We start from the raw sequence: 24,904 nt of genomic DNA, 5'->3' as shown, positions 1-24,904 counted from the left end.
TAATTAATTTCTTCTTTCTAATTTTAATCTTATAGGTCTCGCTGGCTTTAACGTAATATTCATTTTTATTGAAATTTCTTCAATTGCTCTTGGTTGATCTATCTTAATAATAAATCTTCTTATCAAGGTAGCAATTATTATCTTCATTTCTTGCATAGCGACTATTTGACCTAAAAAAAATAAAATCAATGTTTATATGCATTTTATGTAACTTTACGGAATGTAATTTCTATAGTGTATAAATCGTACGCTTATATTTAATTACATAATAATTACCTATGCAATTTCTTTTTCCGTAGCTAAATGGAAAGAAACATGCCGAACTATTCCTACCCGAACTATACCTATCCGGATCGAATACTAATGGCTGGGACCAATATTTTTCATTTCAATGTGCTTTATAGATGTTGAATACCGCGGTGCATCCTTTCGGTATAGTCAAATTTTTTTCCACTTGATATGAATGACAAATAAATATTACTATTAAATAACTAGTATTATTAACGATAAAAAATATAATAGTTATTATTTTATATGTTAAGGTACCTTCTATATCTTGCGTAACTTCTCGAGCAATGATTGGCCCTGGAGGAAATAGACGTAATGTTTCTTTTATCACTCGTTCCAAAAGGTTAATTTTTGCAAAATCGTTGTGTGTTATTGGAACATATTTCGGATCGCTCAAGCCGTAAATTTGGTATAGTTTGAATACACTCTAATGAGTGTAGTAATAATTTTTGAGATTTACGGAGACTTCGTTTGCACAGTACAATTCTTAATATCCTCGTGTCTTACCAGAAAGTGAGGATGGAAAAGAAAGGGAATTATAATGAAAAGAAAGTATATTTAAATAATATGCAGTGCAGATTAGTTAAGGTCACGGTCCTCCTTCCCCCTCTCTCTCTCTCTCTCTCTCTCTCTCTCCCTCTCTCTCTCTCTCTCTCTCTCCCTCTCCCTCTCACTCTCTGTCTCTGTAATTAACATAAATAGAGAAATCAAGAAAGATTGAATATTTGACTTACTAATATAAAGATTTCTAAAACTTAGTTCTAAAACAAAGTTTTCTAAATTGAAGTTCTCTAAATATTTCTAAAAAAGAACGATGATCGCCAAAGTCAAAAGATAACAATGAAAAAAGGAATTCAACTTCGAGCAATTAGAGAAACTCCATGAGCGGCCCATTGAGATCAGACAGGAGCGGAACCACCACAGGAAACGCTAACCAACGGACAACCATGCAATCGGCCCAATGGACAAATTGGAGTAATAAATTACAAACCGACTATTAAGGCACCTACGATACGAATTGACGTCAAGGAATTCGGAAAAGGCATTAGATTCATGATCGACACTGGCGCGGAAATTAATATCATCAATAGAGGAGCTATCAAATCAAAAATAGAAATTGATAAAGGGGATGTAATCAAAGTATGCGGTATCATCGATAACCAGATTCGAATGGAGAGTTCACTGGCTGCTTATTTTTTCGGAAAGCCAATTCGATTTTATATGGTGTAATCGACCTGGAATCGATCGAACAAGTCGGAATTTTAGGAATCAAGTTCCTGAAATCGGTCGGCGCTGACGTAAGCTATACTCAGCAGTGTATGAAGGTCGCAAATAAGGAAGTGCCGTTCACAGATAAACAAGTAGTGCGCGTGCCGACAAGAACGAGAGCAGTGTTTCATTGCCGCGTTAAAAATTCTGAAATTAACGAAGGTTACATTCCGCGGGTAGAATCTTTACAGGGCATATACATGAGGGAAGCCATAGTTAAAACCACCAAGGTCGGGCTTATTTCAGGGTGATAATCACCACCAATGAGGATCAAGATATTGTGGTGCCCACCCTGGAATTACAAGCGTTCGAAACACAAAGTATCAAGTCAAGACAAAATATCAGATATACCAGGAACTTCAAAAGAGGAAACAACGGCATACGTCGGAACAATCAAGAGTTATCAGAAGAACTATGGTCAAGGTAATCAAAGAGAAAGGGACGACAATAATAGAGCAAAAATTTACGTATCATATTAATGTGCGAATCTCGACACTGTTAGGTATGAATCGTAATATTTTTGAAGGAACTCGTAAAAAGAATAGAAGTAACAGCGGACAAAAAAGTGTGATAGAAAAATTTCCTTTTCGTTTCTCTGAGAAATTATTGTACAATAGATTTCTGCTATATTCTTTCTTTTGAAGTATTATTAGCTATATAAAATGAAAATATGTTAATGTTCAGTTGGAATTATTTTGAAAAGATATTGGAAAAGTAATGCAATATGCAGCCATTCGCTCGGTAATACTTGCATTAAAGATTCTATAATTAGAGTATGCAAGTAATACCGACCCAGGTCTCACTACGTGGAAGTTGCTGCATGTGGAGACCCACGGGCTAACGGTGACTCTACTTTATTCTAAAATCCGCGTACCGCGATACCGATCCCTCATGCCTTCCGCATCGGATATCTTGGGCATGGGACAAAGCTAACAGGAAGTATCTAGCCTTAGCTACAGGGACTCCACTTACAGAAAGCTTAACCGTTCGACACCCTCCGCCTCAGGCATAACGGATTATTAAGCACATCTGAATTCGTGCATCCGAATTTCGAACAATCAAAGCGCATTAATCGCGTTCGCGATACTCACGTGTGTTATAGTTACGTAGATTCTACTGTTCTATCCAAATTCGCGAAGTAATCTAATCGATATGTCGAAGAAATAAAACGAAGTCCCCGGTAGGACTTTCAATCGCGCAAGCGAACTCTCACGTGAGTGTTAGAATAACGGTGACTCTAAGTTGAAATCCGAAGCGCACCCCGAATTTCAACACTAAAACGAAGTCCATGATAGGACTTTTAATCGCGCCCGGACACCCACGCAAGTGTTCGAAAACGGTGATTTTACTCTAAATAAACTAATCGAATATTCGAGCAAACGAAACGAAGTCCCCGGTAGGACTTTCAATCGCGCACGCGAACACCCACGCGGGTGTTAGAATAACGATGACTCTAAGTTGAAATCCAAAGTGACATATGCTAACCGGTATTTAGACTTTCCATGATATTTGTCGGGATTTCCGCCCCGCTACCAAACATTAGGATTGTCATAACATCAGCCAGCTATGTACAGCACTACAAGGTAAACCGTTCGCGCACCCCGAATTTCAACACTAAACGAAGTCCATGGTAGGACTTTTAATCGCGCCCGGACACCCACGTAAGTGCTCGGAAAACGGTGATTCTACTCTAAAAAAAACGCGTTCGCGAGGTAATCTAATCGAATATTCGAGCAAAAATTTAAACGAAGTCCCCGGTAGGACTTTTAAGTCGCGCCCGCGTTCATTCACGTGAGTGTTAGAAAAACGGTGACTCTACTCTAAATTCGCGTTTTCGATTCGAACTATCAAACGAAGTATAATCGCGCCCGAGAACACCCACGCTTGTGCACACAGACACGCACGCCAGTGTTCTTCCTATCCTTCCCGTAACCGCGTGTAAAAATCGATGATGAATCGTGCCAGGCGATGACGCATTCGACCACAGGTGAACCTATGCCTTGATGATCTATCCTGACAAAAAAAAGAAGATAAGGAAAAAATAAGAAAAAGAAAGGAAAAGACATATTGAATATCGCTGCATGATTGCTCGATCATCCCTGAAAATGAAAAAAAGTAGATGAATAAAAGAAAGATAAGAAAATATAAGTAGCTCTGCACGCTGCTGAAACAACAATCCGCTTCATCTGATGGGTCCTACCTAATGCTTAAAAATTAAAATTAATTAGAACATATTAATAACAAACCTAAAAACATAAAAACATAATTAAAAAGAAATAACATAAATAAATATTAAAAAAACATAATTAAAAGAAAATAACATAATTAAATTCTGAAAAGTCATAATAAAAAAAAATAACATATTAATAACATAATTAAAAACATAATTAAAAACATAATTAAAGAAGAAAAATATGAGTAATAAAAGAGAGCTGCTGAAAGATAAGAAAATAGAAGCAGCTCTGCACGATGCTGAAAGAACAGTCCTCTTTATTTCATGGGGCCTACCTAAAACCTGTAAATCATAATTAATAAGAATATATTAAAAACATAATTGAAAAGAAATAACATAATAAAAATCTGAAAAGACATAATGAAAAGAAATAACATATTAATAACATAATTAAAAACATAATTAAATAAGAAAAATATTAGATAGAAAAGGAAGCTGCAGAAAGATAAGAAAATAGAAGCAGCCCTACACGATGCTAAGAGAACAACCCGCACAGAGGCTCACACCCATGTCCCCATCCCATGGGTCCCACCCGACACTAATAAATCATAATTAATAATAGTAAATAAGAATGAAAAATATGAAATAGGAAAGAGAGCCCCAAAAAGAGAAGAAAAGAGAAGCAGCTCTATAAGATGCTGAGAAAGCAACCCGCACAGAAGCCCTCACCCACAGGCCCCTCCCATGGGTCCCACCCGAGATTAAAGAACAATTAATGAGAGTAAATGAGAATAAATGGAAATGACAGCAAACATAAAAGAGAGATAGAATAATTTCCTTTTCGTTTCTCCGAGAAATTATTGTACAATAGATTTCTGCTAATTTTCTTCTTTTGAAGTATTATTAGCTATATAGAATGAAAATATGTTAATGATTAGTTGGAATTAGTTCGAAAAAATATTGGAAAAGTAATGCAATATGCAGCCATTCGCTCGATAATACTTGCATTAAAGATTCTATAATTAGAGTATGCAAGTAATACCGACCCAGGTCTCACTACGTGGAAGTTGCTGCATGTGGAGACCCACGGACTGACGGTGACTCTACTCTAAAATCCGCGTTCCGCGATACCGGTCCGCGATACCTTTCCGCTTCAATGCACTGGCTTCTTAACTAACAGGGTATGAGTAGCTTTGCTACTACACACCTCTTACAGATAGCTCCACCATTTGCACCGTCCGCTTCAGACATAACGGATTATTAAGCACATTAGAATTCGTGCTTTCCGAATTTCGAACAATCAAAGCGCACTCCTTAGAAATACTAATCGCGTCGCGACACTCACGTGTGTGTTATAATTACGTAGATTCTACTGTTAAGCCGAAATTCGCGAAGTCCCCCAACGAAATTTTGAAGAAATCAAACGAAGTCCACGGTAGGACCTTTAATCGCGCCCGAACACCCACGCGAGTGTTAGAAAAACGATGAATCTACTCTAAATTCGCGTTTTCGATTCGAACAATCAAACGTAATGTAATCGCGCCCGAGAACACCCACGCCTGTGCCCGCCGACACGCGCGCCAGTGTTCTTCCTATCCTTCCCGTATTCGCGTGTAAAAATCGATGATGAATCCATCCAGGCGACGATGCATCCGTCCGCAGATGAACCTATCCCTCGATGATCTATCCTGGAAAAGAAGAACGTAAGCAGAAAATAAGAGAAAGAATAAAAATTACATAAAATAAAACATAATATATATATATAATATAAACAGAAAATGAACATAATTAAAAACATAATTAAAAACATAAACACATAATTAAACACATAATTAAAAATGAAAAATATGAGATAGAAACGAGAGCCGGAGAAAGAAAAGAGAGCCCCAGAAAGAGAGGAATCGAGAGCCCCAAAATGATAAGATAAGAGAAACAGTTCTATATGATGCTGAGACAGCAGCCCGCACAGAAGCCCTCGCCCACAGGCCCCTCCCATGGGTCCCGCCCGAAATACACAAAGGATAATTAATGAAAGTAAATAAGAATAAATAGAAATGACATCGGCCATTAAAGTGTGATAGAGAAATTTCCTTTTCGTTTCTCTAAGAAATTATTGCACAACAGAATTCTCTCATATTCCTTCTTTTGAAGTATTATTAGCGATATAAAATGGAAAAATATTAATGTTCATTTGGAATAAGATTAAAAAGATATTATATTAAAAAGTAATAAAATATGCAGCCATTCGCTCGGTAGTACTTGCGTAATATGATTTAGAATTAGACTTTGCAAGTAATACCGACCCAGGTCTCACTACGTGGAAGTTGCTGCATGTGGAGACCCACGGACTGACGGTGACTCTACTCTAAAATCCGCGTTCCGCGTTACCGATCCGCTATACCTTTCCGCTTCAATGCACTGGCTTCTTAACTAACAGGGTATGCGTAGCTTTAGCTACTGCACACCTCTTACAGATAGCTCCACCATTTGCACCGTCTGCTTCAGACATAACGGATTATTAAGCACATCTGAATTTGTGCTTTCCGAATTTCGAACAAACAAAGCGCACTCCTTAGAAATACTAATCGCGTCGCGACACTCACGTGTGTGTTATAATTACGTAGATTCTACTGTTAAGCCGAAATTCGCGAAGTACCCCCAACGAAATTTTGAAGAAATCAAACGAAGTCCACGGTAGGACCTTTAATCGCGCCCGAACACCCACGCGAGTGTTAGAAAAACGATGAATCTACTCTAAATTCGCGTTTTCGATTCGAACAATCAAACGTAATGTAATCGCGCCCGAGAACACCCACGCCTGTGCCCGCCGACACGCGCGCCAGTGTTCTTCCTATCCTTCCCGTATTCGCGTGTAAAAATCGATGATGAATCCATCCAGGCGACGATGCATCCGTCCGCAGATGAACCTATCCCTCGATGACCTATCCTGTAAAAGAAAAAGATAAAGAGGAAATAATATATAAATACATATATAAAATACAAATAGAAAATAAATATATATAAATCGATAAGAGACCTAGAAAAAGAAACGAAAAGAGAAGCAGCATGCATCATCCTATGGATCGTACTTAGAGCAACTAAATCATAATTAATAGAATATATTAAAAACATAATTAAGAACATAATCAAAAATATAATTAAAGATATAATTAAAAACACAATTAAACACATAATTAAAAACAAAATTAAAAGGAAATAACATACTAATAACACAATTGAAAACATAATTGAAAAAGAAAAATATGAGATAGAAATGAGAGCCGGAGAAAGAAAAGAGAGCCCCAAAAAGAGAAGAATAGAGAGCCCCAAAAAGATAAGACAAGAGAAACAGTTCTATATGATGCTGAGACAGCAGCCCGCACAGAAGCCCTCGCCCACAGGCCCCACCAGTGGGTCCCACCCGAGACTTATAAAGAATAATTAATTATAATAAATAAAAAAGAATAGAAGTAACAGCGGACAAAAAAGTGTGATAGAAAAATTTCCTTTTCGTTTCTCTGAGAAATTATTGTACAATAGATATCTGCTATATTCTTTCTTTTGAAGTATTATTAGCTATATAAAATGAAAATATGTTAATGTTCAGTTGGAATTATTTTGAAAAGATATTGGAAAAGTAATGCAATATGCAGCCATTCGCTCGGTAATACTTGCATTAAAGATTCTATAATTAGAGTATGCAAGTAATACCGACCCAGGTCTCACTACGTGGAAGTTGCTGCATGTGGAGACCCACGGGCTAACGGTGACTCTACTTTATTCTAAAATCCGCGTACCGCGATACCGATCCCTCATGCCTTCCGCATCGGATATCTTGGGCATGGGACAAAGCTAACAGGAAGTATCTAGCCTTAGCTACAGGGACTCCACTTACAGAAAGCTTAACCGTTCGACACCCTCCGCCTCAGGCATAACGGATTATTAAGCACATCTGAATTCGTGCATCCGAATTTCGAACAATCAAAGCGCATTAATCGCGTTCGCGATACTCACGTGTGTTATAGTTACGTAGATTCTACTGTTCTATCCAAATTCGCGAAGTAATCTAATCGATATGTCGAAGAAATAAAACGAAGTCCCCGGTAGGACTTTCAATCGCGCAAGCGAACTCTCACGTGAGTGTTAGAATAACGGTGACTCTAAGTTGAAATCCGAAGCGCACCCCGAATTTCAATACTAAAACGAAGTCCATGATAGGACTTTTAATCGCGCCCGGACACCCACGCAAGTGTTCGAAAACGGTGATTTTACTCTAAATAAACTAATCGAATATTCGAGCAAACGAAACGAAGTCCCCGGTAGGACTTTCAATCGCGCACGCGAACACCCACGCGGGTGTTAGAATAACGGTGACTCTAAGTTGAAATCCAAAGTGACATATGCTAACCGGTATTTAGACTTTCCATGATATTTGTCGGGATTTCCGCCCCGCTACCAAACATTAGGATTGTCATAACATCAGCCAGCTATGTACAGCACTACAAGGTAAACCGTTCGCGCACCCCGAATTTCAACACTAAACGAAGTCCATGGTAGGACTTTTAATCGCGCCCGGACACCCACGTAAGTGCTCGGAAAACGGTGATTCTACTCTAAAAAAAACGCGTTCGCGAGGTAATCTAATCGAATATTCGAGCAAAAATTTAAACGAAGTCCCCGGTAGGACTTTTAAGTCGCGCCCGCGTTCATTCACGTGAGTGTTAGAAAAACGGTGACTCTACTCTAAATTCGCGTTTTCGATTCGAACTATCAAACGAAGTATAATCGCGCCCGAGAACACCCACGCTTGTGCACACAGACACGCACGCCAGTGTTCTTCCTATCCTTCCCGTAACCGCGTGTAAAAATCGAAGAAGAATCGTGCCAATGACGCATTCGACCAGAAATGAACCTATGCCTTGATGACCTATCCTGAAAAAGAAAAAGATAAGGAAAAAATAAGAAAAAGAAAAAAAAAAGATATATTGAATATCGCTGCATGATTACTGGATCATCCCTGAAAAAGAAAAAAAGTAGATGAATAAAAGAAAGATAAGAAAATAGAAGTAGCTCTGCACGCTGCTAAACCAACAGTCCGCTTCATCTCATGGGTCCTACCTAATGCTTAAAAATTAAAATTAATTAGAATATATTAATAACAAACCTAAAAACATAAAAACATAATTAAAAAGAAATAACATAAATAAATATTAAAAAAATTAATTAAAAGGAAATAACATAATAAAAATCTGAAAAGACATAATAAAAAGAAATAACATATTAATAACACAATTAAAAACATAATTAAAAACATAATTAAAAACATAATTAAAGAAGAAAAATATGAGTAATAAAAGATAGCTGCTGAAAGATAAGAAAATAGAAGTAGCACAGCACGATGCTGAAACCGCTTCATTTCGTGGGTACTACCTAATGCTTAAAAATTAAAATTAATAAGAATATATTAATAATAAACCTAAAAACATAAAAACATAATTAAAAAGATGTAACAAATAAATATTAAAGAAACATAATTAAAAAGAAATAACATAATAAAAATCTGAAAAGACATAATAAAAAGAAATAACATATTAACAACATAATTAAAGATATAATTAAAGGAGAAAAATAAGAGATAGAAAAGAAAGCTGCAGAAAGATAAGAAAATAGAAGCAGCTTTACATTATGTTGAGGGAGCAACCCGCACAGAGGCCCACACCCATGTCCCCATCTCATGGGTCCCACCCGAGACTATAAATCATAATTATTAAGTGTATATTAATGACATAGAAAATAGAAACAAGAAAAATATGACTTAAAAAAGAGAGCCCCAGAAAGATAAATGAATAGAAGGAGCTCTACATGATGCTAAGACAGCAACCCGCACAGAGGCCCTCACCCATGGGCCCCTCCCATGGGTCCCACCCGAGATATATAAAAGATAATTAATGAGAGTAAATAAGAATAAATAGAAATGGCAGTGGACATAAAAGTGTGATAGAAAAATTTCCCTTTCCTTTCTCTGAGAAATTATTGTACAATAGAATTCTGCCATATTTTTCCTTTTGAAGTATTATTAACGCTATAAAATAGATATATGTTAATGTTTAGTTAGTTAGAATTTATTTGAAAAGATATTGGAAAAGTAATGCAATATGCAGCCATTCGCTCAGTAGTACTTGCGTTAAAGAATTTATGAGTATGCAAGTAATACCGACCCAGGTCTCACCACGTGGAGGTTGCTGCATGTGGAGACCCACGGACTGACGGTGACTCTACTCTAAAATCCGCGTTCCGCGTTACCGATCCGCTATACCTTTCCGCTTCAATGCACTGGCTTCTTAACTAACAGGGTATGCGTAGCTTTAGCTACTGCACACCTCTTACAGATAGCTCCACCATTTGCACCGTCTGCTTCAGACATAACGGATTATTAAGCACATCTGAATTTGTGCTTTCCGAATTTCGAACAAACAAAGCGCACTCCTTAGAAATACTAATCGCGTCGCGACACTCACGTGTGTGTTATAATTACGTAGATTCTACTGTTAAGCCGAAATTCGCGAAGTACCCCCAACGAAATTTTGAAGAAATCAAACGAAGTCCACGGTAGGACCTTTAATCGCGCCCGAACACCCACGCGAGTGTTAGAAAAACGATGAATCTACTCTAAATTCGCGTTTTCGATTCGAACAATCAAACGTAATGTAATCGCGCCCGAGAACACCCACGCCTGTGCCCGCCGACACGCGCGCCAGTGTTCTTCCTATCCTTCCCGTATTCGCGTGTAAAAATCGATGATGAATCCATCCAGGCGACGATGCATCCGTCCGCAGATGAACCTATCCCTCGATGACCTATCCTGTAAAAGAAAAAGATAAAGAGGAAATAATATATAAATACATATATAAAATACAAATAGAAAATAAATATATATAAATCGATAAGAGACCTAGAAAAAGAAACGAAAAGAGAAGCAGCATGCATCATCCTATGGATCGTACTTAGAGCAACTAAATCATAATTAATAGAATATATTAAAAACATAATTAAGAACATAATCAAAAATATAATTAAAGATATAATTAAAAACACAATTAAACACATAATTAAAAACAAAATTAAAAGGAAATAACATACTAATAACACAATTGAAAACATAATTGAAAAAGAAAAATATGAGATAGAAATGAGAGCCGGAGAAAGAAAAGAGAGCCCCAAAAAGAGAAGAATAGAGAGCCCCAAAAAGATAAGACAAGAGAAACAGTTCTATATGATGCTGAGACAGCAGCCCGCACAGAAGCCCTCGCCCACAGGCCCCACCAGTGGGTCCCACCCGAGACTTATAAAGAATAATTAATTATAATAAATAAAAAAGAATAGAAGTAACAGCGGACAAAAAAGTGTGATAGAAAAATTTCCTTTTCGTTTCTCTGAGAAATTATTGTACAATAGATATCTGCTATATTCTTTCTTTTGAAGTATTATTAGCTATATAAAATGAAAATATGTTAATGTTCAGTTGGAATTATTTTGAAAAGATATTGGAAAAGTAATGCAATATGCAGCCATTCGCTCGGTAATACTTGCATTAAAGATTCTATAATTAGAGTATGCAAGTAATACCGACCCAGGTCTCACTACGTGGAAGTTGCTGCATGTGGAGACCCACGGGCTAACGGTGACTCTACTTTATTCTAAAATCCGCGTACCGCGATACCGATCCCTCATGCCTTCCGCATCGGATATCTTGGGCATGGGACAAAGCTAACAGGAAGTATCTAGCCTTAGCTACAGGGACTCCACTTACAGAAAGCTTAACCGTTCGACACCCTCCGCCTCAGGCATAACGGATTATTAAGCACATCTGAATTCGTGCATCCGAATTTCGAACAATCAAAGCGCATTAATCGCGTTCGCGATACTCACGTGTGTTATAGTTACGTAGATTCTACTGTTCTATCCAAATTCGCGAAGTAATCTAATCGATATGTCGAAGAAATAAAACGAAGTCCCCGGTAGGACTTTCAATCGCGCAAGCGAACTCTCACGTGAGTGTTAGAATAACGGTGACTCTAAGTTGAAATCCGAAGCGCACCCCGAATTTCAATACTAAAACGAAGTCCATGATAGGACTTTTAATCGCGCCCGGACACCCACGCAAGTGTTCGAAAACGGTGATTTTACTCTAAATAAACTAATCGAATATTCGAGCAAACGAAACGAAGTCCCCGGTAGGACTTTCAATCGCGCACGCGAACACCCACGCGGGTGTTAGAATAACGGTGACTCTAAGTTGAAATCCAAAGTGACATATGCTAACCGGTATTTAGACTTTCCATGATATTTGTCGGGATTTCCGCCCCGCTACCAAACATTAGGATTGTCATAACATCAGCCAGCTATGTACAGCACTACAAGGTAAACCGTTCGCGCACCCCGAATTTCAACACTAAACGAAGTCCATGGTAGGACTTTTAATCGCGCCCGGACACCCACGTAAGTGCTCGGAAAACGGTGATTCTACTCTAAAAAAAACGCGTTCGCGAGGTAATCTAATCGAATATTCGAGCAAAAATTTAAACGAAGTCCCCGGTAGGACTTTTAAGTCGCGCCCGCGTTCATTCACGTGAGTGTTAGAAAAACGGTGACTCTACTCTAAATTCGCGTTTTCGATTCGAACTATCAAACGAAGTATAATCGCGCCCGAGAACACCCACGCTTGTGCACACAGACACGCACGCCAGTGTTCTTCCTATCCTTCCCGTAACCGCGTGTAAAAATCGAAGAAGAATCGTGCCAGGCGATGACGCATTCGACCAGAAATGAACCTATGCCTTGATGACCTATCCTGAAAAAGAAAAAGATAAGGAAAAAATAAGAAAAAGAAAAAAAAAAGATATTGAATATCGCTGCATGATTACTAGATCATCCCTGAAAAAGAAAAAAAGAAAATTAATAAAATAAAGATAAGAAAATAGAAGTAGCTCTGCACGCTGCTAAACCAACAGTCCGCTTCATCTCATGGGTCCTACCTAATGCTTAAAAATTAAAATTAATTAGAATATATTAATAACAAACCTAAAAACATAAAAACATAATTAAAAAGAAATAACATAAATAAATATTAAAAAAACATAATTAAAAGGAAATAACATAATAAAAATCTGAAAAGACATAATAAAAAGAAATAACATATTAATGACACAATTAAAAACATAATTAAAAACATAATTAAAGAAGAAAAATATGAGTAATAAAAGATATCTGCTGAAAAATAAGAAAATTGAAGTAGCTCTGCATGCTGCTGAAACAAGTCCGCTTCATCTAATGATTCCTACCTAAAATCTGTAAATCATAATTAATAAGAATATATTAAAAACATAATTAAAACCATAAAAACATAATTAAGAAGAAATAACATATTAAAAATCTGAAAAGACATAATGAAAAGAAATAACATATTAATAAAATAATTAAAAACATAATTAAATAAGATAAATATTAAATAGAAAAGAGAGCCCCAAAAAGTGAAGAAAAGAAAAGAAAAGAGAAGCAGCCCTACACGATGCTAAGAGAACAACACCCGCACAGAGGCCCACACCCATGTCCCCATCCCATGGGTCCCACCCGAGACTTATTAATCATAATTAATAGAAGCAAATAACAATGAAAAATGTGAAATAGAAAAGAGTGCCCTAGAAAGAGAAGAAAAGAGAAGCAGCTCTATAAGATGCTGAGAAAGCAACCCGCACAGAGGCCCACACCCATGTCCCCATCCCATGGGTCCCACCCGAGATATATATAGAGGATAATTAATGACAGTAAATAAGAAAAAATAGAAATGACAGTAATTATACGAACGATAAAATGCTGAATTTAATTTGATTAAACTTAAAAAAAATAAAAGATTAATTAAAAAGAAATGAAATATTCTGAACACAGATATAAATAAATATTATTCTCTCTGAAATAAATATTATATTTATTAATCGATAATATACGATAATATATATACATGTTGTCTATAACGTTGCTAAGAATATCCTATTGTTTAAATATTAATTAATTATTCCCTCATGTATTCGCGATCCCACGACCCGGACCTAGCTGAAAAGAACTAAGAAAAGAAAAAAGAATTAGTATATATGTATATTAATTATACGAACGATAAAATGCTAAATTTATTTTGATTAAACTTATGAAGAATAAACGATTAATATAAATAAATATTATTCTCTCTGAAAAAAATATTATTATATCTATTAATCGATAGTAAATGACAATACATGTATATGATTTTTATAACGTTGTAAAGAATATCTTATTGTTTAAATATTAATTAATTATACTTTACATATATCGTACATTGTTTAAATGTTAAGATAATCTTATTTATTAATTATTCCTTCCCGTGTTCGCGATCTCATGACTTAGACCTAGCTGAAAAGAAATAAGGAAAAAGAAAGAATATGTATATATGTATATTAATTATACGAACGATAAAATTCGGAATTTAATTTAATTAAACTTAAAAGCTAAGAAAAAGAAATATTTATTAAAAAAGAATGAAAAATTTTGAATACTGATCTAAAGAAATATTATATTACTTTTACATTTCATAGATATGCGATTTTAATATAAAACTCGATTTTATTAAAATAAAATTATGAATTGAATTAAACTTTAGAAAAGAAAAAATGTGCTAAATTTATTAATCGACTTTAACGTAAAATTTGATTTTATTAAACTAGAATCATAAATTCAATTAAGTTTTAAAAAAAAGTTTAATATTAAAAAGGCATAAAATATGAAATAATCCTATTCGCGTACGCGTGGCAATGTGGAAATATTATTTACGGAAAGTTACTTCGTCTCAGTTTTTTAAATTTACACCCGTACACCCATCACCATAAGAGCATTTTGAGTGACAACATGGTAAAATTAAAATACTAATATAGTAAAACTAAGAGCCATTCTCGAAAGTTCCTAGTGAACCTTCGAAAATAACTCAATAGCCTAATAGTTGTCCTCTTGAGCCACATGTTGTCTTCGGCATATAGCTTCTTCTTTGCTTCGTGCCTCAACCTAATCGATTATCACTCTAAAACTGTAACGACAAAATTTGATTCCAAATTCTAAGATATGAAAGAAAACCCTAATACAACCTTAACGAATCTGAAAACTTATTATTATTCTTTCGAAAGATACTTTTTCGCTGCGTGGGAGAAATTAGATATTAATTATAAAAAAATTAGAAATTAGATAATAGTATATTAATTGCTGAAAATCCTGAGCTAAAAAATAATTAATTTATCATCTAGGCTTACGTACTACGTCTCTTTGTCTTTTAGCAAACATTCTACTCGATTTTTCACTTTCAAAACCAATGAGTCTCTATCGAGACTTTTTTTGTATCAATTTAAATTGATTAAATATTTAATTAATAATTATTTAAAAATATAAAGCAAACCCTTGGTCGTTCCTTCTTACAAACGAATATTTTAATTATTGTAATAAAATCATACACAGTTTCGTTTGTAATCCAGAGACTATCCATCGCGAGTGTCTTCTTACTCGTTCCTTATTAGAACTTATGAATATCGATTCTTTACTTATTTCCGCGCAAGTAAAATATTTAAAAATGTATTAAAATATTCAAAATCTCAAATAATTATAAACGCGTTTGAGCAAGAAGACTCTATCCTGATCTAATAAATAAATGAAAAAATAAGAAACCATTCACGAGTAAATCTCCGAAAAAATTTACTCGTGGTCACTCAATGCTCTTTTACTAATTAATTACAACCAATCACCCGTGCCGATTCGGACCTTTCGTCCTCGACATGATTGAGTGATTGGAGGGACTTAAAAATTCACTCACTACTTAAGAAGTTCTGCGATGGCTCCAAAACACTCGTTCAGATCGAAATTGAGAGTGGACGATTCGTATATGGTTGAAAATTAGGTAGGTCGACATCGAAGTTGATCAAGAAACTCTTCAATGATGCACTGACTCTATATCGCGATAGTTATTTTTTAACGAACGGTCACTGAATTTACTTCGCGAAACACTACTGTCTTTTATAAATACAGCCTATGTGACTGTTAAAAAATTAATAAAGTTTGCGAACAAACACTGACTCTAACGACTGCATTGCACGCAGACGTTGCAAAAACTTTTGCTTTTTAAATCACGAAACGCGAACGAACGAACACTGCTTCTACTTCGCGATATATATATTTAAGAGATACAAATATTCGATTACAACATTGGTTCCCGAGCGATTGTAATGACGTTCTGAAACAACAAAATAAAAACAAAATTATTAATATCACCGTTATAATAAGAAACTGTATAAATTATTGAAGAGACGTAAGATATAAAAATATATTTACCTTAATATTCGTTGATACTTGCAGCAAAGACATTCTGAGACACTTTAGATGTTTACTCGTCAAAAAACAAAGGAGATATGATTCGGTAATTGTCCAAGTCAATAAAAAGATGGTATATATTAACAAAAAAACAATCTAACAAATACGGGATGAAAATTTTAAAGTATCGAAATTTTAAATTAAAAATATTTCAAGTACCGCGCGCGTTATCCTCTTTTTAATGTTTAAATAAATGCACTATTGTTTAAATAATACTTTATTTTACACCGCGTACACTAGAGATTGTTTAAATAATTATGAAATTCCCGAAAGTATTAATTTATAAGCTTTCACGTTTAGAACGAGCGGATCACGATGTACACACGTCAGAGTGCAAGAGTAAACTGACTCGATAGCTGTCAAAGTCACGAAAAAGCGCGTTTATATTTATGTTACACAAGGCCAACTACCGCGAGATGAAAGTATTTAAGTATCGAAATTTAAAATTAAAAATATTTTAAGTCCCGTGCGCGTTATCCTCTTTTTAATGTTTAAATAAATGCACTACTGTTTAAATATTACTTTATTTTACACCGCGTACACTAGAGATTGTTTAAATAATTATTAATTTCCCGAAAGTATTAATTTATAAGCTTTCACGTTTAGAACGAGCGGATCACGATGTGCACATGTCAAAGTGCAAGAGTAAACTGACTCGATACCTGTCAAAGTCACGAAAAAGCGCGTTTATATTTATGTTACACAAGGCCAACTACCGCGAGATGAAAGTATTTAAGTATCAAAATTTTAAATTAAAGATATTTTAAGTCCCGTGCGCGTTATCCTCTTTTTAATGTTTAAATAAATGCACTATTGTTTAAATAATACTTTATTTTACACCGCGTACACTAGAGATTGTTTAAATAATTATTAATTTCCCGAAAGTATTAATTTATAAGCTTTCACGTTTAGAACGAGCGGATCACGATGTGCACATGTCAAAGTGCAAGAGTAAACTGACTCGATACCTGTCAAAGTCACGAAAAAGCGCGTTTATATTTATGTTACACAAGGCCAACTACCGCGAGATGAAAGTATTTAAGTATCGAAATTTAAAATTAAAAATATTTTAAGTCCCGTGCGCGTTATCCTCTTTTTAATGTTTAAATAAATGCTCTATTGTTTAAATAATACTTTATTTTACACCGCGTACACTAGAGATTGTTTAAATAATTATTAATTTCCCGAAAGTATTAATTTATAAGCTTTCACGTTTAGAACGAGCGGATCACGATGTGCACATGTCAAAGTGCAAGAATAAACTGACTCGATACCTGTCAAAGTCACGAAAAAGCGCGTTTATATTTATGTTACACAAGGCCAACTACCGCGAGATGAAAGTATTTAAGTATCAAAATTTTAAATTAAAGATATTTTAAGTCCCGTGCGCGTTATCCTCTTTTTAATGTTTAAATAAATGCACTATTGTTTAAATAATACTTTATTTTACACCGCGTACACTAGAGATTGTTTAAATAATTATTAATTTCCCGAAAGTATTAATTTATAAGCTTTCACGTTTAGAACGAGCGGATCACGATGTGCACATGTCAAAGTGCAAGAGTAAACTGACTCGATAGCTGTCAAAGTCACGAAAAAGCGCGTTTATATTTATGTTACACAAGGCCAACTACCGCGAGATGAAAGTATTTAAGTATCGAAATTTAAAATTAAAAATATTTTAAGTCCCGTGCGCGTTATCCTCTTTTTAATGTTTAAATAAATGCACTATTGTTTAAATAATACTTTATTTTACACCGCGTACACTAGAGATTGTTTAAATAATTATTAATTTCCCGAAAGTATTAATTTATAAGCTTTCACGTTTAGAACGAGCGGATCACGATGTACACACGTCAGAGTGCAAGAGTAAACTGACTCGATAGCTGTCAAAGTCACGAAAAAGCGCGTTTATATTTATGTTACACAAGGCCAACTACCGCGAGATGAAAGTATTTAAGTATCGAAATTTTAAATTAAAAATATTTTAAGTACCGTGCGCGTTATCCTCTTTTTAATGTTTAAATAAATGCACTATTGTTTAAATAATACTTTATTTTACACCGCGTACACTAGAGATTGTTTAAATAATTATTAATTTCCCGAAAGTATTAATTTATAAGCTTTCACGTTTAGAACGAGCGGATCACGATGTGCACATGTCAAAGTGCAAGAGTAAACTGACTCGATAGCTGTCAAAGTCACGAAAAAGCGCGTTTATATTTATGTTACACAAGGCCAACTACCGCGAGATGAAAGTATTTAAGTATCGAAATTTAAAATTAAAAATATTTTAAGTGCCGTGCGCGTTATCCTCTTTTTAATGTTTAAATAAATGCACTATTGTTTAAATATTACTTTATTTTACACCGCGTACACTAGAGATTGTTTAAATAATTATAAATTTCCCGAAAGTATTAATTTATAAGCTTTCACGTTTAGAACGAGCGGATCACGATGTGCACATGTCAAAGTGCAAGAGTAAACTGACTCGATACCTGTCAAAGTCACGAAAAAGCGCGTTTATATTTATGTTATACAAGGCCAACTACCGCGAGATGAAAGTATTTAAGTATCGAAATTTTAAATTAAAAATATTTCAAGTACCGCGCGCGTTATCCTCTTTTTAATGTTTAAATAAATGCACTATTGTTTAAATAATACTTTATTTTACACCGCGTACACTAGAGATTGTTTAAATAATTATGAAATTCCCGAAAGTATTAATTTATAAGCTTTCACGTTTAGAACGAGCGGATCACGATGTGCACATGTCAAAGTGCAAGAGTAAACTGACTCGATACCTGTCAAAGTCACGAAAAAGCGCGTTTATATTTATGTTACACAAGGCCAACTACCGCGAGATGAAAGTATTTAAGTATCGAAATTTAAAATTAAAAATATTTTAAGTCCCGTGCGCGTTATCCTCTTTTTAATGTTTAAATAAATGCACTATTGTTTAAATAATACTTTATTTTACACCGCGTACACTAGAGATTGTTTAAATAATTATTAATTTCCCGAAAGTATTAATTTATAAGCTTTCACGTTTAGAACGAGCGGATCACGATGTGCACATGTCAAAGTGCAAGAGTAAACTGACTCGATACCTGTCAAAGTCACGAAAAAGCGCGTTTATATTTATGTTACACAAGGCCAACTACCGCGAGATGAAAGTATTTAAGTATCGAAATTTTAAATTAAAAATATTTTAAGTCCCGTGCGCGTTATCCTCTTTTTAATGTTTAAATAAATGCACTATTGTTTAAATAATACTTTATTTTACACCGCGTACACTAGAGATTGTTTAAATAATTATTAATTTCCCGAAAGTATTAATTTATAAGCTTTCACGTTTAGAACGAGCGGATCACGATGTGCACATGTCAAAGTGCAAGAGTAAACTGACTCGATACCTGTCAAAGTCACGAAAAAGCGCGTTTATATTTATGTTACACAAGGCCAACTACCGCGAGATGAAAGTATTTAAGTATCGAAATTTTAAATTAAAAATATTTTAAGTCCCGTGCGCGTTATCCTCTTTTTAATGTTTAAATAAATGCACTATTGTTTAAATAATACTTTATTTTACACCGCGTACACTAGAGATTGTTTAAATAATTATAAATTTCCCGAAAGTATTAATTTATAAGCTTCCACGTTTAGAAAGAGCGGATCTTGATGTGCACATGTCAGAGTGCAAAAGAAAACTAACTCGGTAATTGTCAAAGTTAATAGAAGGACCGTGTATGTTTATATCATGCAAGGCCACAATCCTGAGATGAAACTTTAAGGTATCGAAATTTTTAATTAAAATTATTTTTATTTTTTTGTGTATTACAATCTTTGTAATGTTTAAACGAATGTACTGTTGCTTAAATATTATTTTATTGTGCTTGGTACACTTTAAAGACTATTGAAATAGTTGAAAAATTATCAAAAGTATTAATTTATATGTTTTCGCTTTTGAAAAGAATAAGTTTTGTTGTTAACTCGTCGATAATCGAGGACGTAGATTTTTTGAATTTTTGAAGAGCCCTTTTTTCTTCTCAAAATATGATGTCAAAAGATTTTGTTATTTCGAGAATTATTTATGCATAAAAATATAATTTCTTACAAAATTCGGAAAACCCATGTCTTCGCTTAAACTTTTATCTTCAAAATGAGATCTCGTGTATTAAAATCGATCAAAAATTAAACTTGCTTTTTGCTTAAATCATTACAATAACAGGTGTGATGAACACCCTTAAGGTAAAAGCAAATTTATAGTCATTGCTGTCACGTATTATCAATCTTTAGATATATTAACATCGATATATCTCTAATTTTATATACAGTAAATTTCAGATGAAGATGAACATTTACCGTACATTTTAGTCGCTATTAGATTAAATATATACCTTATCTTACCAATTTTGTCAATAATTTAAATTAGATCATCATAAAGCATTAGTAACAAAAAAAATATGAAAAAGAAATTAGTCTTTTAGAAACGGAGGATATTATTAAAAATAGAATGACAAACAGTAAGTGATTAACTATAAGTAAAATGTAAATTAAATTAATGTGAAACATATTTCTATGGCAAAATACTAATAAATATTTTATTCGTTCATCGATATATATCAACAAAGTAAATAATAGGTATATAGAAGAGACTCAGCTTCAAAAGGAAGAATATCTTAAGGATATATTATTTGTCGATAGAAATGAAACAAATTTTGGAAACTATGAAGATAAAAATGCGTCAATGGAACGGGTAAATAATTGGCAACTTAATATATAAAATTCAGATAGTTAAACGATGAAACGTATATCGTAATTACTAAATCTATTAATTCAATTATATTTTATATTATTATGAAGATCCAATATCTTTGATATACGTAATTGTCATTTTATCGATTGACTTAGATACTTTCGATAGGTCTGGTGGCTTTCTAAACCGCCTATCGTTAAAGAACAAATACCTGCTGTATCGGCAAGACAAATACAAGTACGTCGAAAATTATGATTACTATATCTTTTTTTAAAAAACACATACGTACACGCTTATTTCGAATATTATTAAAATATTATATTCCCATTTATTAATTGTATGAAATTTATTGCAGGTTACAAAAGAACGATTGTCATCTATGATAAAAAAGCCCCGAGGTCTAACTGAAACTTTACGCGATAAAATCGAAGAGAATTTAAAACAACAAAGCCGACACACAAGAGAATCTCAAAATAATGTTCGTGAATAACACGAAAGAAGTTAAAGAGCCAAAAAAAAAAAAGGAATAAGAAAAAAATCTGTATTTTTTTCACTAAGTACTTGAACTGGAGAACTATCGTTTAAAAATATAGATTTGCATCTTTTAAAATCGTCCAATTATTATCGTCCAATTTATTTCGACTAATAATTAAGATACAAATATCCTGAATAATTTTGAATGATACCAACAATAAAACATAAAACTAGGCGAACCACTAGTCGATTTATATTGTTATGAAAAAGGAACGAACGAAAGACAAAAAGTGAAATTCCTGTCGATTGCGGAAATGATTATTTTGTTCGTTATTATCATCAACTAATCGCTAATCAAATTGAATCAAAGGCGGCTGGTCAGGTTCTGAAGGTGGTATATACCACGGATCCTCCATTTCCCAAAGATCGGGAGGAAGAGTTTCCCGGCCTACTGGTGGCATAGCGAAAGGTGGATAATGTTCGATATCAAAGAATCTTTCCAATTCTTCCGGATCAAAGCTTCCATATTCATAGATATCCCTGCGAGGGGCTATAGGTGATTCATCAGCTATTTGTCTACCATAATAACCCGGTGGAGTAGGAGGCGGATGGTATTGTTCATCCTCATCGAATTCTATAAGCTTTTCCTCATGGAAAGGAAGTTCATCCTCTAGACCCAGAGCTATTTCTGTTGCCACCTTAGAGATTTGTTTAATCTCGTCATCCCATCTTTTTGCCGCTTCACTTTCTCTCATAGCATTAAGGCTTTTCTGCATAAATTCACGGGCAGCCTCTACGATCGGATGATCTTTGGTATATTCTATACGCAGATATGGATCATCTAATTCCGGTACTCTACGAGAATATTAAAATTCTTTTATCTTAGAGAATTAAAATTCATTAATAATCAATATATAACTGTATAAAAAACATTTGCCACGTAAATATGAAAGAAGATCAAGCTTTCGGACCTATGCAAATATCTAGGTGGGCTTTCAAGTTCTATAGCGGGCACTTGATCGATAGCGGTTACTTTTCCACTGATATTCGCTACAGTCATTACAAAATCTCTTCTTGCTTGCTGTAAACCATCAAGCTTCGATTGTACAGCTGCAGCTTCGACGGCATCCTGCTCGTCTAAGGTTTCGCTAATAATAATGTAATTTAATTGGATATTAAAGTTCATATGCACAATCGTACTACTATTTGTTAATTTATTATAACTGATTCACGTAAGAAATCGATTTTGGAAAAGGCACCTGATTACTTGCATCGAACGATCAGCTATTTTAGAGACTTCTGCTGGTTGAGGAATACTAACGATCGTAGTACGATTATCTTTAATCGTTCCCGCTGGTATGACGATACTATCGATCGGTCCTTTACCTACCGGTTCGGCTCGAACGACATCGGCTTTGATAGTCTTTGCAAGCTGACGAGTTTTCTCTGGTATTGGTGGTAACGCTTTGGAAGGTGTTTTTCGAGAAACGTCTTTTTTCGGCATTCTTTCTCGACCCACCCTAATTAAAAGCAAAAGGTAATATCGCTTGGTTTGAGATGAAATATCGTAATCACAAACCTAGCATCACCACCGATCGGTGCTGCTGTTCGTTTCGGTCGACGGCCAACATGTGCGGTTTCCTCTTCCTTTTTACGTTCATATTCTTTTTTAAATTGCTCCGCATGCTTTTTTCGTGCTAGCATAGCTTTCGTTAAACCCGGTTTAGTGAAGTCAACTTTTTTCGGCTCATGGGTCGGTGCTATTCTTCGTCTCTTCGGTGGTTCTGGCTGAGGTTGCTCAATAGTTTCTTTCTTTTCCGCATATTGCTTGACAAGCGCCGAAGATCTTGCTTGGCGTAAAGCTTGGGTTTTTGTAAGACCTGGTCTACGGGTGGCCATTGTTACTTCAGTTCATACTCAGTCAAAATACAAACATAAACAGTCCAATCCTATTTTTCATTTGGTTTTCTATTGATCTCACAAATGGGTTATCCTTAAAGATTTATAAAGAATTAATGATAAATCGTACATGTTTCGATCGAAACAAAAATTCGTAGTTAAGTATATTACCCAGTTAAATAAGATTTCTCTCTTTTTTCAATATTATCGTTGATAGTTTTTCTCGGCGATAATGAAAATTAACCTTGTAATTTCTCATGTCTTTAGTTATGATTCTAATAAGCCATATCGTAGATATTTCACATGAAAAATAATCAAAGTATTTATTTTTACGTTTATGCCAATTATTGATTACGAGAATTTTGATATTTGTGGGGCCTAAAGAATGTGTATTAGATTTGACAAGTAGAAGATTCGGTTCCTTTGACGGAATATGACATATTGATAAAATATCTTTTGTTTTAAATGTCACGCATTCTTTCTTTGAAATAAACAAAAATCTTTGGATGAGGATTTACGAAACGTATGTTTCTGACATATGTACTAATTTAAATCTTCAAATGAAGATGTTGCTTTCCATCTCAAATTTTTAAATTAAAGATACATGCTATAATAGTAACAATGATGATAATAAATACAGATGAGAATAAAAAATCCATGTAAATATGTCGAAAGAAAAACTGAATAATTATGATATAATGAGTAACAGTAAAATCGAACGTATTTCGGATTCTTCTAAAAAAAAGTATGTAGAACTATCTTACATTGTACCACGTCCTGGAGGCTATTTTCATGAATTGAAGCAATCAGAGATAGATAGTCAAGATAGTAATAGTTTCATTACCGAAGATAAAACATCTTCGCTGAACGTAATTTCATAAATGATAAATATCGTTAATATATTTCTAAATTTATATATATATATATATATAAATATATTCTTTTAGACAATGATCCATCAACCAAAATTAATAAAAAGTAATAATACTCATATTGATGATATTCTGGAGACCAATTTAAACTGTTCTAAATTCTGCTCATTGACAAAAAATAAAAAAAAATACGATACGGTAATTTATATAATATATTTACGCTGTTAACTTATATCATTAGTATTATTTATAATACAAAAATTAATCGCAATATTAAGAAATGTTATAATTTTTAAATTATATATTTCAGATACATATGTGCGGCATAGTTATTAGTACAGTGATGATGATTGCCAATCATTCTTATAATGACATTACAGCCGAACATGTGAGATCGACGAAAACATATTTTCAAAATTTTAAAGGAGATGATGGTTATCCATACAATATCACTAAAATTTTACAAATTTTGGAAGATCTTAAGGAAGCCAACTTGATTGAATATACGAAGACGATGAAAAGTGACATAAAACTAAACGAAGAAGATATACTTATAAGCGATCTCATTAACTGATACATTCATAAACGTTATTAATCTCATTATATTTTCAATAAATCTTATCACTTTTATCAGTTTTATTATTAATAGACAATATTAATAAATAAATAATAATTTTTAGTTTTAAACATTTCATATAATTCGATTCTGTATTGTTCTAACTATGTGATCTG

General features: G+C 34.1%; 2 protein-coding genes across 5 annotated transcripts; one reads left to right on the top strand and one right to left on the bottom strand.

Annotated features, from left to right (window-relative positions):
* Window positions 1-1,074: 1,074 nt before the first annotated feature.
* Window positions 1,075-24,784, top strand: LOC146872342 (uncharacterized). Of its 4 annotated transcripts, XM_085662975.1 has the most exons (4): window positions 4,968-5,433; window positions 5,587-5,764; window positions 24,248-24,370; window positions 24,483-24,784. In XM_085662975.1, exons 2-4 carry the CDS (start codon window positions 5,759-5,761, stop codon window positions 24,744-24,746), a joined length of 393 nt encoding a protein of 130 aa, XP_085519101.1. In that variant the 5' UTR covers window positions 4,968-5,433; window positions 5,587-5,758; the 3' UTR covers window positions 24,747-24,784. The 4 variants fall into 4 exon arrangements, with proteins under 4 accessions (XP_085519100.1, XP_085519101.1, XP_085519102.1 ...); XM_085662974.1 differs by lacking the exons at window positions 4,968-5,433; window positions 5,587-5,764 and adding an exon at window positions 1,075-1,980; XM_085662976.1 differs by lacking the exon at window positions 5,587-5,764.
* LOC118448220 (uncharacterized) lies at window positions 21,708-23,413 on the bottom strand. Its single transcript, XM_035881228.2, has 4 exons — window positions 22,981-23,413; window positions 22,661-22,921; window positions 22,373-22,549; window positions 21,708-22,256 (listed from the first exon to the last, which is right to left on the bottom strand). Exons 1-4 carry the CDS (start codon window positions 23,298-23,300, stop codon window positions 21,752-21,754), a joined length of 1,263 nt encoding a protein of 420 aa, XP_035737121.1. The 5' UTR covers window positions 23,301-23,413; the 3' UTR covers window positions 21,708-21,751.
* Window positions 24,785-24,904: the final 120 nt, after the last annotated feature.

The sequence above is a fragment of the Vespa mandarinia genome, chromosome 20 (assembly GCF_050613455.1).
Source record: "Vespa mandarinia isolate Hongniang chromosome 20, ASM5061345v1, whole genome shotgun sequence".
In the NCBI taxonomy this organism is placed as follows: Eukaryota; Metazoa; Arthropoda; class Insecta; order Hymenoptera; family Vespidae; genus Vespa; species Vespa mandarinia.
The sequence above is the reverse complement of the archived record's forward strand: the minus strand, read 5'-3'. Positions and strand labels throughout refer to the sequence as shown.